The 18,901-nt window shown below is 35.2% G+C and overlaps 1 protein-coding gene across 1 annotated transcript in view; it reads left to right on the top strand.

Annotated features, from left to right (window-relative positions):
* LOC149789651 (thrombospondin-type laminin G domain and EAR repeat-containing protein-like) overlaps positions 1–17,606 on the top strand; it is a 42,046-nt gene extending 24,440 nt beyond the window's left edge. The window contains exons 3-9 of the mRNA XM_089973084.1: positions 2,910–3,021; positions 5,162–5,305; positions 6,325–6,578; positions 9,026–9,212; positions 10,063–10,292; positions 10,791–10,978; positions 15,918–17,606. Of these exons, the coding sequence (XP_089829210.1) occupies positions 2,910–3,021; positions 5,162–5,305; positions 6,325–6,578; positions 9,026–9,212; positions 10,063–10,292; positions 10,791–10,978; positions 15,918–16,176 (1,374 nt within the window). The 3' untranslated portion in view covers positions 16,177–17,606. The remainder of the gene's footprint in view (positions 1–2,909; positions 3,022–5,161; positions 5,306–6,324; positions 6,579–9,025; positions 9,213–10,062; positions 10,293–10,790; positions 10,979–15,917) is intronic.
* The last annotated feature ends 1,295 nt before the right edge of the window (positions 17,607–18,901 follow it).

Below are 18,901 nucleotides of genomic sequence, written 5' to 3' on the forward strand. Positions count from 1 at the left end.
TTCGATAGTTTTCCTTTGAAGACTATTTTAAAATTTGTGTATTTATTTTATTCTGTACCAAATTTAACAGTAAAATGAGTGTAAAATTAAAATTGATATAAAAAACATGAACCCAGGAAATCTATGTAATCGAATCACATTGCTCAGTTATAGATGTGGAGGCTATTTATTTCTTTTTAAGTTTATTTAGCGTTTCTTTTGGTTTAAAAAATATTTTCAAATGAAAGCAACATCTTAGTGGGACGCAACTCTTAATTTCCTTTAATATTTTCTAGCATGAGACTAGGTCAAGTGCTTTCGGGACTTATAGGTCTTTTGGGGGACTTATAAGTACTTTTATTGGGACTTAAATGTCATTTTAGAAAAGGCAAATAATTTAATAAGACACTCACACAAACACATTATAACCAACCCACCCATCCCTCCAAAATTAAAAAACTAATTTTATCGAAGTGTAATTTTAAAGAGAACAGATATGTCGGTTGAGTAATCTCAGTTAATCTTGATCATACGATATCATATGGAATAATCACAGTGAATCTTAATCAGACGATATTAAATTGAATAATCACAGTGAATCTTGATCAGACGACATTATATTTAATAATCACAGTGAATCTGAATCAGACGCTATCATATTAAATAATCACAGTGAATCTTGATCAGTCGAAAATCATATTGAATAATCACAGTGAATCTTGATCAGTCGATATCATATTGAATTATCACAGTGAATCTTGATCAGTCGATATCATATTGAATTATCACAGTGAATCTTGATCAGACAGTATCATATTGAATTATCACACTGAATCTTGATCAGACAGTATCATATTGAATTATCACACTGAATCTTGATCAGATGATATCATATTGAATTATCACAGTGAATCTTGATCAGGCGATATCATATTGAATTATCACAGTGAATCTTGATCAGTCGATACCATATTAAATAATCACAGTGAATATTGATCAGTCGATACCATATTGAATTATCACAGTGAATCTTGATCCGACGGTATCATATTGAATAATCACAGTGAATCTTGATCAGACGATGTCATATTGAATTATCACAGTGAATCTTGATTAGTCGATGTCATATTGAATTATCACAGTGAATCTTGATCAGACGATATCATATTGAATTATCACAGTGAAGCTTGATCAGACGATCGTATCTTGAATAATCACAGTGAATCTTGATCAGACGGTATCATATTGAATTATCAGAGTGAATCTTGATCAGTCGATATCATATTGAATTATCACAGTGAATCTTGATCAGTCGATATCATGTTGAATTATCACAGTGAATCTTGATCATTTGATATCATGTTGAATTATCACAGTGAATCTTGATCAGTCGATATCATATTGAATTATCACAGTGAATCTTGATCAGTCGATATCATATTGAATTATCACAGTGAATCTTGATCAGACAGTATCATATTGAATAATCACAGTGAATATTGATCAGTCGATATCATATTGAATTATCACAGTGAATCTTGATCAGACAGTATCATATTGAATTATCACAGTGAATCTTGATCAGACAGTATCATATTGAATTATCACAGTGAATCTTGATCAGACGATATGATATTGAATTATCACAGTGAATCTTGATCAGACGATATCATATTGAATTATCACAGTGAATCTTGATCAGACCGTATCAAATTGAATTATCACAGTGAATCTTGATCAGACAGTATCATATTGAATTATCACAGTGAATATTGATCAGACGGTATCGTTGATGTTGATATCGCAGTGTACAATTTCATTGAATATTGATCAAATGATCACATATTGGTGGGACATCGTGTTGCGTAATCTATAGGAATCTAGATCAAACAAACGTACGGGTCTGGACGTGTTGAGTAAGCTGATTAAATCTTGCTCAGACGATTGCATATGTGTGTGTGGGACATCATTTTGTATAGATTCAGTTAATCTTACACGGCCGATCGCATATGTGTTGGATGTCGTTTTGTGTAGATTCAGTAAATCTTACACGGTCGATCGCATATGTGTGGGACGTCGTTTTGTGTAGATTCAGTAAATCTTACACGGTCGATCGCATATGTGTGGGACGTCGTTTTGTGTAGATTCAGTAAATCTTATACGGTCGATCGCAAAGGTGTGAGACGTCGTTTTGTGTAGATTCAGTAAACCTTACACGGTCGATCGCATAGGTGTGGGACGTCGTTTTGTGTAGATTCAGTAAACCTCAATCAAAATATCGCATAGTTGTGGATGTCATGCGGAATACTTTCTGAGAATATTAATGAAAGGATTGCACAGTTTGTGCTATCGTGTTGAGAAATTACGTTGAGTCTTGATGTAACGATTGCATAGCCTTGGGATGTCGATTATAGTGTTTCAGTGAATTTTAATAAAATGATCGCAAACTGTGAAATGTTGTGATGAGTAATCTCAGTGAATCATGATCACACGATCATCCAGTTGTGGGATGTAGTTTTGAGTAATCTCGGTGAATCTTGATCACACGATCATCTAGTTGTGGGATTTAGTTTTGAGTAATCTCGGTGAATCTTGATAACAGGATCACACAGTTGTGGGATGTAGTTTTGAGTAATCTCGGTGAATCTTGATAACAGGATCACACAGTTGTTGAATGTTGTGTTGAGTAATATAATTGAATCTTCTTCCAACGATCACACATGCGTTAATCTTTAATAAAAAGATTTAGAATATATAACACTTCGAAATATTAAGTTTAAAAATAATTTTTACAATGCTTGTCGTTTCATATTGCATGATGGGTAATATGTCACTTACATATATATTATATATTCAATTAGGTAAGGTATTTTCCAAGATACTTAAATGAGACTATTTTTTAACGTATATTATCATTCCATTGATTTTAGGGTAATTTGAAAGATGTTATATTGGTGCCGGGTGCTGATGTAGCCAGACGAACTTGCCCACCACGGGTGCCCAGGAATGCCTTACTAGACAACCGGCTTCCACTCCTACCAGGTAATAGTACGAAATACAAATCGTTTAACCAGTGTTTGCAATACTTGATAATTGTTGATATTTTCATTGTGCAGTGGATTCCAAGTAATGTCTAGTGTTTGGTAGTTTTGAAAAGATCCTAAAAATTCTGTGTTACGGATCTTTACTATCTTTTGAATGCACTGTTCAGTTTTTGCAAGAAATTAATTTGACTGTTTCTGTGTTTTCGAAAGGGTAGAGGGGACGATTTAATTTTCTTTTATCCGTCGTTCCAATAGTCCGTCCGTCGTCTGTCCGTCGTTCCAATAGTCTGTCCGTCCCGAATTGGCTCGTTATACCACTCATAAAAGCTATTTATAGTAATGGCAATGGCTATACACAAAACATGCCCATGTACTCGTTTTACCACTTAAGCCAAAACCATTTCATGAAAAATATGAAGTTAGGTAAACATACTTCCATGCATCTATAGATGATCTCATTAGATCTACACTTTCTTTTAGTTCTATTTCCAATACTTTTAGTTAGATTTTGTTTTCTTGTTTTGTGTAAACCAGTTTATTACATTTGTGCCCGAAAATAAACACCATATTATGTTGACGAATAGAATTAAAGCATTTTCCTATGAATGTGTACATAACCAGTTTAGATATTTATACTCATATTAGGTATATTCCTATGAATGTATACATAACCAGGTTAGACATTTATACTCATATTAGGTATTTTCCTATGAATGCGTACATAGCCAGGTTAGACATTTATACTCATATTATGTATTTTTCTATTAATGCGTACATAACCAGGTTAGACATTTATATCAATATTAGGTATTTTTCTATGAATGCGTACATAACTAGGTTAGACATTTATATCAATATTAGGTATTTTTCTATGAATGCGTACATAACCAGGTTAGACATTTATATCAATATTAGGTATTTTTCTATGAATGCGTACATAACCAGGTTAGACATTTATATCAATATTAGGTATTTTCATATGAATGCGTACATAACCAGGTTAGACATTTATACTGATATTAGGTATTTTCCTATGAATGTGTACATAACCGGGTTAGACATTTATATCAATATTAGGTATTTTTCTATGAATGTGTAGATAACCAGGTTAGACATTTATATCAATATTAGGTATTTTCATATGAATGTGTACATAACCAGGTTAGACATTTATACTCATATTAGGTATTTTCCTATGAATGTGTACATAACCGGGTTAGACATTTATATCAATATTAGGTATTTTTCTATGAATGTGTAGATAACCAGGTTAGACATTTATATCAATATTAGGTATTTTCCTATGAATGTGTACATAACCAGGTTATACATTTATACTCATATTAGGTATTTTCCTATGAATATGTACATAACCAGGTTAGACATTTATACTCATATTAGGTATTTTCCTATGAATGTGTACATAACCAGGTTAGACATTTATATTCATATTAGGTATATTCCTATGAATGTGTACATAACCAGGTTAGACATTTATACTCATATTAGGTATATTCCTATGAATGTGTACATAACCAGGTTAGACATTTATACTCATATTAGGTATTTTCCTATGAATGTGTGCATAACCGGTTTAGATATTTATACTCATATTAGGTATTTTCCTATGAATGTGTACATAACCAGTTTAGATATTGATACTCATATTAGGTATATTCCTTTGAATGTGTACATAACCAGGTTAGACATTTATACTCGGGTATTTTTCTATGAATGTGTACATAACCAGGTTAGACATTTATACTCGGGTATTTTTCTATGAATGTGTACATAACCAGGTTAGACATTTATACTCATGTTAGGTATATTTCTATGAATGTGTACATAACCAGGTTAGAATTTATATCCATGTTAGGTAGTTTTCTATGAATGTATGCATGATCCGGCAAGATTTCAATATCCATTTCAATTTATCATTGTTTTATGTTTTGAGTATATTTCTTTTTTAACAAGCGGTATAAAATAATTTAATATTTCACAATGAATAATCTGTCAGTATGTCTGTCTCTTCTTACAATTCTGAAATTCTTCTAATAATCACAATATCTAATGTATCACATGTTGTTAAAGTGATTCTTGCAATGCTTGTCTCATTATTATTATTATTATTATTAAAGACATTTCAACATATCAGTCAGCGGGTCCAAAGTGGGAGGACTGTACCTGGATGGATGTAGGTAATCTGGCCTTTGATGTCTATTCTCATTCTCTCAAGGTGTGTGTCAACGGTATTTGGAAACAGGTGTCTTTAAATCTTGCTGGTATGTTTAATATCGTTTTATTCTGTTCGTTGTTATTCTCCGCCAGTCTCTCTGTCTGTGTGCATACTCACCATTATTGTAGTGTAGTGCTTTTTAAAATCACGTATTGGGCACACGTGTATTTCTTCCGTGTTATATTTGTATGTGTGTATGTTTCTACCTCTGAAATACAGCTAGACCTTCTACTTCTCTTTATGTCAAGTCCTTCAAGGGACATAATTCACTAAGTTTCAAATGCTAATTTTCACAATACGACAACCAGCACACACAGAGATACCACTACTACTTTTCATAATAATGGCACTGAAGGGGAGGGAAAACACGTCCGTGTATTCAAGCTATTTATAGTTATGGCACTACCCGTGTATTCAAGCTATTTATATTTATGGCTATGCCCATGTATTCAAGTAATATATAGTTATGGCTATACACAAAACATACCCATGTATTCAAGCAATTTATAGTTATGGTTATACACAAAAACACGCCCATGTATTCAAGCTATTTATAGTTATGGCGCTACCCGTGTATTCAAGCTATTTATAGTTATGGCTATACCCGTGTATTTAAGCAATTAATAGTTATGGCTATACACAAAAATATGCTATCGATTACTTGTAAGAAAAGAAATATTACTAAAACTATGTCCACAGCCACAACAGAAACCATAAAATGAGAATACATTTATTTATTTATTTATTTATTTATTCTGTCAATTCATTCAATATTGTTTGCTAATTAAAGATATTAAGATATAGTTAACATTTATGTGAATTAGACACATGACATATTTTACACATAGATCCTATTTATTTAAGCGAGACATTTATCGTGAAAAATGATCACCTTGGAAATAAGTATCCAAGTTGTGTGTACCTTTGTAATTGGATCAGGTTATGATTCACGAATACATAAAACTACATATGAAACGTGCATGTACTGCATCAAACTTAGCTTTTATTTTGTATTTTAAAAAATGTCTCAATGATTTTAAATATTTTTTTAAATTGTTATTTCAGAAAGTCAGAAAAAGCATCTAGACTACCTCGAATTATATCAAGATTTGGAAACCCCTGCTGCCGCCATTGATGTTGAATTATTTACTATTCCGGGTGTGGGGATTTTCGCAGTGTTTGCTAATTCGGAGTCTAATGGACGAAAGCGACGTAAAGTATCCGGAATGTATAAATGGGTGGATAAAAAGTTTCAGCTCTACCAGAAACTGCCTACTGTGGCAGCACAGTCATGGTGTCACTTCACAATAGGATCGCACGTAAGATATTGCATATAGACAAAGCGTCATGTGTCATTGTCGAATTTATGTGACGCAAGATAAGTTATTGCAGAAAACCTTCACATATACAAATAGATGACAGAAGACGTTTTCATGAATACTTGGATCTGTTATATTTTCAGATTTGTTTATAAAACGTGTTGGACGAATCATGATTGGATATAGGGGCTCGTATGGTTGTCACAATTTGCCTATGAATCATACTCTCAGGATACATTTCGATTAGCGTAATAACTTTAGCACAGATGCATAACTCAGAGATTTGACTTATAGGCCTACATCAACGTTTGCCTCACTATTTAGGTTGTAATGAATCAGTGTTTCCCTTTACCCTCATTTGCGCTTCAGAGACCCCCACATTTTTAATTTGACCCCCATTTTTGGTACCAAAGTTTGTTTTTACTCAGTCTGAAACCCACTTTTGATACCAAGATGATTTTTGACTCTCAGTCTTGCACCCCTAGGGGATAGACTGTGAATGCCAGTCTTTCCAATGTTACCACTCGACATGGCTGTGATCGCGCCCGCTTAATATGCAGGTGCAACGCACTGAATGAAACACTGCTCTCTCATTGGTAAACGAAAAATGTTGTACTTCGCTAATAATAAACTCATTTTCAGGAGACCAGTAAGAACACAACATCATATTCAGTGATTTGCACTTGTTTATCAAGCGGACGCGATCAGGCCATAGAACACAATTACTTTTACTATATATTCTCTGCATTTGTTTATCAGTACTGACCTTTCCACTGTGTGACAATCAATAAAAATCATATGTTAATCTAAAATACCTTCAAAGATGACTTCACGGTGAAGTTCTTATCAAAGGTTGACCTGCTCTTTTTGATATGCTGGATCGTCAACATAGCAGCATGTAAACAGAACACAGATTTCACTTCCGGATCATCACCAAGGCCTTATTACTCACTGTGCACTGTCGTCGAAATACACACAGACAACAACACCCTGAGCTCATATTCTCAAGAATAAACAATTACCTTTAAATCCTTCCGAAAATGCATAAATAAAACTCTTCTATCACCACCAAAATGAGAGAGGAAAAAATGTTCTAAAAATAGACTAGAACTGCATTGGAAGTACAAATTGTGGCCTGATTCCATCATGGCCAAGTCGAACGGTATCGTTAAAAAATGGACCGGCATTCTGTGATGGTATAATAGCGAGTCAAATTTGATGTAGGTCCAAAAACTCGAATTAGTTAGTTGAACAACGGTACGATAGTATTACTGTATGCAAAGTGTAGCCTAAGATACGATTCTTAAACATGTCGCAGGAGAGTTCTCCTTTGTTATGTTATTATTATTATTATCAACGATACGAGCACCCGTGACTTGATTGCCAGAGTACCAAATACAAGCTTAACTTTACAATCAATGGCTTTGATTCACTTTTTCCTAAATAAATCAAAACACGGGTTGTCTTCCAGTAATATACGCACAAATCATAGCTGTTGTGCTACACATGTGTGAATGAATCGTATTGTGTTGTATTGTGTTGTTGATAGTACACATGTATGAATGAATCGTATTGTGTTGTTGATAGTACACATGTATGGATGAATGTTATTGTATTGTTGATAGTATACATGTATGAATGAATGGTATTGTGTTGTTGATAGTACACATGCATGAATGAATCATATTGTGTTGTTGATAGTACACATGTATGAATGAATGGTATTGTGTTGTTGATAGTACACATGTATGAATGAATGGTATTGTGTTGTTGATAGTACACATGTATGAATGAATGGTATTGTGTTGTTGATAGTATACATGTATGAATGAATGGTATTGTATTGATGATAGTACACATGCATGAATGAATGGCATTGTGTTGATGATAGTACACATGTATGAATGAATCGTATTGTGTTGTTGATAGTATACATGTATGAATGAATGGTATTGTGTTGTTGATAGTATACATGTATGAATGAATGGTATTGTGTTGTTGATAGTACACATGTATGAATGAATGGTATTGTGTTGTTGATAGTACACATGTATGAATGAATGGTATTGTGTTGTTGATAGTACACATGCATGGATGAATGGTATTGTATTGTTGATAGTATACATGTATGAATGAATGGTATTGTGTTGTTGATAATACACATGTATGAATGAATGGTATTGTATTGTTGATAGTACACATGTATGAAAGAATCGTACTGGGTTGTTGATATCACACATGTATGAATGAATCGTATTGTATTGTTTAGTTCACATCAATGATTGAATCGTATTGTGTTGTTGATAGTACATATGCAGGAATGATTTATTGTATAGTAATTTATGAATGAATCGTGTTACGTGTCAGTATATGATGAGTTGTGTGTTTGTTCGGACTTGTACTAACCGTCATTGATGCCAGGCAATGAGAATATATTTCACTTTCAGTTTTACCTTGCAGTTGCCAACTATGGCGATGACACTGATGACATCATAAATTCCACGATATTCAGGTGGCACAGCCATAGGAAGAGATTTCGGGTTTATCAGTCCATCACGACCTACACCGCACGTGACGTAGAATATTTCCAAATAGACGGGGAACACTTTCTTGCTGTAGCGAATCATGCAAAAGGTAAATATTTAGTGCGTTCCACCGAATAACGTTTACGTGTAAAGGCAACATTGTCGATGCCAGATTGCCAGATATTGATTATGTTCTGGACCGAACAAAATGTATACCATAATGTTTTGGGACATTCGAGTTAGCCATTGGGCATCTCACTCAATGACACTGAGTTAGCCATTGGGCATCACACTCAGCGACGACCGCTCCGGTGGCTAAGTGGTTAGAGCGTCCGCCTCGGAAGCGAGAAGTTGTGGGTTCGAACCCCGGCCGAGTCGTACCAAAGACTTACAAAAATGGTGCTAACAGCTGCCTCTCTAGGAGATCAGAACTAAGAGGTTAGTGTTAGGACTGGTTGGCCTGGTGTCAGGATAATGTGACTGGGTGGGACATCATGCTGGGTGGGACATCATGCTACATGTCTGCAACATGATGCCCCAGTGCTAGACATCACTATAAACTGCCACACTGCAGACATCGTAGCAATATGACTGAAAAATTAATTGTTAAAACTACGTTAAAAATCCTAATCACACACATACACACAGTGATATTAAGTGAGCTATTCAGTGACTCTGGGTTTAAGTTGAATGGATGTTAAGTCCATAAGCATTTACACTCCAAAAGCAATATTCATTACTTTTATACGATGCGGCTGAAATAATCGAAATGTAGAATGTATGATATCAATAAGATAAAACTATCATGTGAATACGATATACATATGATAAAATGTATAAATATGATAGAAATAATATATAAATATGATATGATATGAATATGATATGAATTCGGTATAATATGATATGAATAAGTTAGCCAACCCTATTACCATAACCTCTTTATCAATATGTTTCAGGGCAATCTCAGTATGTAGACTCCGTCATCTTGAAATGGAATTTCAAATCGCGTATGTTTAATGAGATACAGACAATACCAACGGTGGGAGCGTATGATTGGACATATTTTGTAGTAGACGGGTTCCATTTTCTGGCTTTAGCCCAAACATTTGACGGGCAGACAACACTACTAGACTCAGTGATATATGTCTACCGAGAGAAAAACTTCGTACCATTCCAAGCAGTTGAGGTAAAAGAGAATGCTGGGAAGAAATGTACCTTATGGAATTAATTTAATTGTTAATAATTAATAAGTAAATACGTGTAGCAAATCAAATTGAAATCCGGTTGTTTTATTTTCTGGCAGATATTTTGAAATTATGAATAATATTATTTAATTCACTGATGACGTTCTCCATCCATTCATGTTCTATGCACGTTCAGCCAGTATGTATGTATGTATGTATGTACGTACGTATGTATGTATGAAAATATAGCTTTGATTCGTTTTATTCATGCACGACACCTGTTCAAATAGGTCTGTCGATTGTTTTCGTACGTTTCTTAAATTTGATAGCCTTATTACAGTCGACATGGGCGTTTGTAAGCGTTTCTTGAGCATCTATTTAAATATGCGCTTGATTACAATTGACATCAGTGTCTGTAAAATGTATGCATTGGAAAATTAATATCAGAGAAAAGTATAAAAGATTTGAAATAAAAGTCAGTAAAATGTCCTGTGTTGTAGACGAATGGGGCGACAGACTGGGAATTTTTCATGATTGGAGAGGAGGCATTCCTGGTCGTGTCTAATGCTTACAACTACGGTCCCCAGAACTTCCAAGGACTGGACACTTATCGCACTAACTCCAGTATCTACAGACTCAACAGGCAGAAGCGGGCCTTCGAGAAATACCAGACTTTCCCTACGTTCAGGTATATAGGTCATATTTTCTTACGCACTGGATGTGGTCATGGGACTAAAGAATTTCTATTTTGCCGCACTGGGGTGAAGATGTATACGCGCTGCCTATGTGAAGTAATTCATTCACTGTCATTGATGCGTATATTGTTCCCACATATTATCGCATGTTTTGTCATTATTTTATAATACACCCCCCCCCCCCAATAACGTACATGGAGGGCGAGAAAGAAATGTTTTCTTCCAAGTGTGTCAGCAGGATAGGAAAGTCGAATACCAGGCCAGTAATATTAATGATATAAAACTTAAAAAGACTATTGATCTGGATCAAGCATTACAGGATAAGCCAGATATTTTCACTATCGTATTGCTTTCACAATTTCCATTTGCTAAATTGCTATTGTATTTATATGGTCATTTAGCCGTGTACAGAATTTTTTGTTTAGACATTTTATCCAATGGTCATGGACTAGTTTTGTGCTTAGACGTTTTATACAATTTCAAGTGTCTTGTACCGAGTTTCCTATGTACACGTTTTATACATTTTCAAGTGTCTTGTACTGTGTTTCCTGTGTAGACGTTTTGTACAATATCAAGTGTCTTGCACTGAGTTGCCTGTGTAGACGTTTTATACAATTTCAAGTGTCTTGTACTGAGTTTCCTTTATAGATGATTTATACAATTTCAAGTGTCTTGTACCGAGTTTCCTATGTACACGTTTTATACATTTTCAAGTGTCTTGTACTGTGTTTCCTGTATAGACGTTTTGTACAATATCAAGTGTCTTGCACTGAGTTGTCTGTGTAGACGTTTTATACAATTTCAAGTGTCTTGTACTGAGTTTCCTTTCTAGATGATTTATACAATTTCAAGTGTCTTGCACTGAGTTGCTTGTGTAGTTGATGTGTACAATTTTAAGTGTCTTGTACTGAGTTTCCTGTGTAAATGATGTGTACAATTGCAAGTGTCTTGCACTGAGTCTCATGTGTAGATGATGTGTACAATTTCAAGTGTCTTGTACTGAGTCTCATGTGTAGATGATGTGTACAATTTCAGGTGTCTTGTACTGTCTCCTGTGTAGATGATGTGTACAATTTCAAGAGTCTTGTCATGAGTCTCCTCTGTAAATGATGTGTACAATTTCAAGTGTCTTGTACTGAGTCTCATGTGTAGATGATGTGTATAATTTCAGGTGTCTTGTACTGTCTCCTGTGTAGATGATGTGTACAATTGCAAGTGTCTTGTACTGAGTGTCCTGTGTAGATGAGGTGTACAATTTCAAGTATCTTGTACGGGGTTTCCTGTGTAGATGATGTGTACAATTTCAAGTATCTTGTACGGGGTTTCCAGTGTAGATGATGTATACAATTTCAAGTGTCTTGTACGGGGTTTCCTGTGTAGATGATGTGTACAATTTCAAGTATCTTGTACGGGGTTTCCTGTGTAGATGATGTGTACAATTTCAAGTGTCTTGTACGGGGTTTCCAGTGTAGATGATGTATACAATTTCAAGTGTCTTGTACGGGGTTTCCTGTGTAGATGATGTATACAATTTCAAGTGTCTTGTACGGGGTTTCCTGTGTAGATGATGTATACAATTTCAAGTGTCTTGTACGGGGTTTCCTGTGGAGGTGATGTGTGCAATTTCAAGTGTCTTGTACGGGGTTTCCTGTGTAGACGTTTAATACAGTTTCAAGTGTCTTGTACTGAATTAACTGTTTAGCTGTTTAGACGTTTCACCCACTGTCAGGTACCATGAACTGAATTTTCTGTTGAGACGTTTTGTCCAGTTTGAAGTGAGAAAGTTAATTTAATACATAAAATAGCACCTCTTAAGGGTGCTACTGGCAAGGCAATTCCCCTTTTGTACTGTTCACTTCAAAATAAACTATTCATCATGTACACGTATTCATTACTATAGTCTGAAAGAAACCGGTCGTCATGGTTACGCGTATTAATTACCAAAGTCTGAAAAAACCTGGTCATTGTGGGTACACGTATTAACTACCACAGTCGGAAAGAAACTGGTCGTCATTGTTACACGTAATAATTACCACTGAAATAAACTAGGCCAGACTATAGTAACAACGGTTAAAGTATTAAAATAGTGTGAAAGAAACTTCTTTCCATGGCTACACGTATTGACTACCATAGTCTGAAAGAAACTTCTCACCATGGCTACACGTATTGACTACCATAGTCTGAAAGAAACTTCTCACCATGGCTACACTTATTGACTACCATAGTCTGAAAGAAACTTCTCACCATGGCTACACGTATTCACTACCATAGTCTGAAAGAAACTGCTCACCATGGCTACACTTATTGACTACCATAGTCTGAAAGAAACTTCTCACCATGGCTACACGTATTGACTACCATAGTCTGAAAGAAACTTCTCACCATGGCTACACGTATTGACTACCATAGTCTGAAAGAAACTTCTCACCATGGCTACACGTATTGACTACCATAGTCTGAAAGAAACTTCTCACCATGGCTACACGTATTGACTACCATAGTCTGAAAGAAACTTCTCACCATGGCTACACTTATTGACTACCATAGTCTGAAAGAAACTTCTCACCATGGCTACACGTATTCACTACCATAGTCTGAAAGAAACTGCTCACCATGGCTACACTTATTGACTACCATAGTCTGAAAGAAACTTCTCACCATGGCTACACGTATTGACTACCATAGTCTGAAAGAAACTTCTCACCATGGCTACACGTATTGACTACCATAGTCTGAAAGAAACTTCTCACCATGGCTACACTTATTGACTACCATAGTCTGAAAGAAACTTCTCACCATGGCTACACGTATTCACTACCATAGTCTGAAAGAAACTTCTCACCATGGCTACACGTATTGACTACCATAGTCTGAAAGAAACTTCTCACCATGGCTACACTGATTGACTACCATAGTCTGAAAGAATCTTTTCACCATGGCTACACGTATTCACTACCATAGTCTGAAAGAAACTTCTCACCATGGGTACACGTATTGACTACCATAGTCTGAAAGAAACTTCTCACCATGGCTACACTGATTGACTACCATAGTCTGAAAGAATCTTTCCACCATGGCTACACGTATTGACTACCATAGTCTGAAAGAAACTTCTCACCATGGCTACACGTATTGACTACCATAGTCTGAAAGAAAGTTGTGATCATAGTTAGCGTATTGAATACTATAGCCCGAAACTTATCGTAATTGTGGAGAACACGACACGTATCGCTCGTCGCACAATCCGATGTTTGTTTGTCGTTAACTATTAGGGATTGACCGCACAGTCCGCCTTGTGTCTGTCGTTAAATCTTAATTACTGATCGCACAGTCCGCCGTTTGTCTGTCGTTACTCTCGAGTTACTGCTGTTTTCTGTTGCTAAAATTATTTGATAATTATTAGTCATTATCGCTGTTTGTTTATGGGTTACACTTAGTTATTAGTCATGATCACTGTTTCTATATGGGTTACACCTTGTGACTGGTCATGATCACTGTTTTTATATGGGTTACACTTAGTTATTAGTCATGATCACTGTTTCTATATGGGTTACACCTTGTGACTGGTCATGATCACTGTTTTTATATGGGTTACACTTAGTTATTAGTCATGATCACTGTTTCTATATGGGTTACACCTTGTGACTGGTCATGATCACTGTTTTTATATGGGTTACACTTAGTTATTAGTCATGATCACTGTTTCTATATGGGTTACACCTTGTGACTGGTCATGATCACTGTTTTTATATGGGTTACACTTAGTTATTAGTCATGATCACTGTTTCTATATGGGTTACACCTTGTGACTGGTCATGATCACTGTTTTTATATGGGTTACACTTAGTTATTAGTCATGATCACTGTTTCTATATGGGTTACACCTTGTGACTGGTCATGATCACTGTTTCTATATGGGTTACACCTTGTGACTGGTGTTTTCCATGAATCTAACTATATATCTCATTATAACACGGTCCCTAATATAACACAGTTATGGTCATAGATCCCATTATACTGGCCGAGGTAATACAGGTATGTTCATGGAGCGCATTATACTTGCCGAGATAATACAGGTATGTTGACGGATCCCATTATACTGGCCGAGATAATACAGGTATGTTCATAGAACCCATTATACTGGCCCAGATAATAATGTTATGGTCATAGATCCCATTATACTGGCCCAGATAATACAGTCATGGTCATAGATCCCATTATACTGGCCCAGATAATACTGTTATGGTCATATATCCTATTATACTGGCCCAGATAATACAGTCATGGTCATAGATCCCATTATAATTGCCCAGATAATACAGTTATGGTCATATATCCTATTATAATGGCCCAGATAATACAGTTATGGTCATAGATCCCATTATACTGGCCCAGATATTACAGTTATGGTCATAGATCCCATTATACTGGCCCAGATAATACAGTTATGGTCATAAATCCCATTATACTGGCCCAGATAATACAGTTATGGCATAGATCCCATTATACTGGCCCAGATAATACAGTTATGGTCATATATCCTATTATAATTGCCTAGATAATACAGTTATGGTCATAGATCCCATTATACTGGCCCAGATAATACAGTTATGGTCATAGATCCCATTATACTGGCCCAGATAATACATTTATGGTCATAGATCCCATTATATTGGCCCAGATAATACAGTTATGGTCATAGATCCCATTATACTGGCCCAGATAATACTGTTATGGTCATAGATCCCATTATACTGGCCCAGATAATTCAGGTATGGTCATAGATCCCATTATATTAGCTGAATTATATTTGTTTCATATAATATACCACAATATAAGGTAATCTCGCCAATAAAACAGTTATTTTCTTGACGATTCTCATGAACTTAATTACAGTGAAGTACCATTCAATTGTAAGCTATCTATTTTCAGTGCAATTGATTGGGAACATTTCATGATCGGAGACGACCATTTCCTTGTAGTTTCCAATGCGCAGAATGGTGGCACAGAGTTGGAGAGACAGAGTACAATGTACAGACTACAGGGTGTAGATCGATTTGTTCCGGTCCACAACATGGCGCTCAGACCATCATCTGACTGGGAAATGTTCCAAGATGGCGACGATTATTATTTCATTTATTCCAATGCAAAGAGCACAATGTCCCAGGTTTTAAAAGCCAAGTTTAAATAATTGTAATATATCATATTTATATTTGTTTCCATTAAGCAGCATCATGTAAAACATTTTAATATATAAGAAAGATAGTATGGAATTTAAAAGCAACACAGATCTAATGTTTTGTGTATTATGATTACAGATTTTGCTGAGCACATTTACATGTTGAACTGTATCAGATATTTCTCAAGCTATTTAAAATCATGCTGGACCATAAACACCAGTTTACTTTATATTTAAAGACGGATATGCAATGAATGCATGCGGGTACACAATTAATGCATACGGATACACAATTAATGCATACGGATACACAATGAATGCATACGGATACGCAATGAATGCATACGGATACACAGTTAATGCATACGGATACACAATTAATGCATACGGATACTTAGTTAATGCATACGGATACACAATGCATATGGATACACAATTAATGCATACGGGTACACAATTAATGCATGCGGATACACAGTTAATGCATACGGATACACAATTAATGCATACGGATACACAATTAATGCATAGCTTTAGTAATTACTGATTTAGACATAATATTTTATGTCTTAGGTCATATAGGAAATATTTTCATGTATTTGAAACTATGTTAATATATCAAATATTCTCTTATCAGTGTAGACGAATATTTTATACAAATAAAAACTAAGTTATATTTGACAAATGTTCTTTGTTTGATTTCTTATATATTCAGTATTGTGTCAAGGCATCTACCGTATGCAACATAAAGTATGTTCCCATTTCCTGTATTCCAACAGAATATTTAATTTCTTGCATCTTCGATGCTATGTTAAGACATATACCGTATGCAACATAAAGTATGTTCCCACTTCCTGTACTCCAACAGAATATTTAATTTCTTTTATCTTCGATGCTATGTTAAGACATATACCGTATCCAACATAAAGTATGTTCCCACTTCCTGTATTCAAGCATGATATTTAATTTCTTGTATCTTCGGTGCTATGTTAAGATATATACCGTATGCAATCTAAAGTAAGTTCACACTCCCTGAATTCCAACAAAATACTATAGTGATTTCCATTGGTTGACAAGGTGTTTGAAATTTTAAAATACTTTTTATAGAAGGTTGAACATGTAGAAATAAATAAACATGTACAAAATCAAGCCTTGGAAAAGAATCGCAATGAAATACTTGTTCTATTCGTTCACTCATTTACTTTTTATTTATTAATATTTTCTGAAAGAAGGATATAGGAGAAACGAAATGCTTGTTCAATTAGTTTAGATTTGCATTGCATCCAGGGAAAGACTGACATCAGACTACCCGGTACGTTACGCAGGAGTCTCACAGGGATCTGTATTAGGCCCGTTATTAATTATAGTGTACATCAGAGTCATAAGTGATGATATTTTGGTTACGAATGTGGTTTGTAAAGATACAGTTCATTATCACATGCATCTGTGAACACGCCTGGAATAGAATATATAATAAATACAACTTATACATATTGTAACGGTTTTTGACGTTGGTACTTTATTTCCCTTTCATTTTTTGATACAACAAACCCAGACACTTCTGACTCTTTATTTTCTAAAGACACCCGATACAATAAACTAGATTAAGGCCTGACATTTGTATGCATGGCGTACACATTTATAAAGACACCCGATACAATAAACTAGATTATGGCCTGACCTTTGTATGCATGGCGTACACATTTATAAAGACACCCGATACAATAAACTAGATTAAGGCCTGACCTTTGTATGCATGGCGTACACATTTATAAAGACACCCGATACAATAAACTAGATTAAATCCTGACCTTTGTATGCATGATGTACACATTTATAAAGACACCCGATACAATAAACTAGATTAAGGCCTGACCTTTGTATGCATGATGTACACATTTATAAAGACACCCGGTACAATAAACTAGATTAAGGCCTGACCTTTGTATGCATGCATGCACATTTATAAAGACACCCGATACAATAAACTAGATTAAGGCCTGACCTTTGTATGCATGCGTACACATTTATAAAGACACCCGATACAATAAACTAGATTAAGGCCTGACCTTTGCATGCACGGCGTACACATTTATAAAGACACCCGATACAATAAACTAGGTTAAGGCCTGACCTTTGTATGCATGATGTACACATTTATAAAGACACCCGATACAATAAACTAGATTAAGGCCTGACCTTTGTATGCATGATGTACACATTTATAAAGACACCCGGTACAATAAACTAGATTACGGCTTGACCTTTGTATGCATGATGTACACATTTATAAAGACACTCGATACAATAAACTAGATTACGGCCTGACCTATGTATGCATGATGTACACATTTATAAAGACACCCGATACAATAAACTAGATTAAGGCCTGACCTTTGTATGCATGGTGTACACATTTATAAAGACACCCAATACAATAAACTAGATTAAGGCCTGACCTTTGTATGCATGATGTACACATTTATAAAGACACCCGATACAATAAACTAGATTAAGGCCTGACCTTTGCATGCATGATGTACACATTTATAAAGACACCCGATACAATAAACTAGATTACAGCCTGACCTTTGTATGCATGCTATACACATTTCTAAAGACACCCGATACAATAAACTAGATTACGGCCTGACCTTTGTATGCATGATGTACACATTTATAAAGACACCCGATACAATAAACTAGATTAAGGCCTGACCTTTGTATGCATGCTATA

The sequence above is a fragment of the Sinohyriopsis cumingii genome, chromosome 10, assembly GCF_028554795.1.
Source record: "Sinohyriopsis cumingii isolate HCF-2022 chromosome 10, ASM2855479v2, whole genome shotgun sequence".
Classification (NCBI taxonomy): Eukaryota; Metazoa; Mollusca; class Bivalvia; order Unionida; family Unionidae; genus Sinohyriopsis; species Sinohyriopsis cumingii.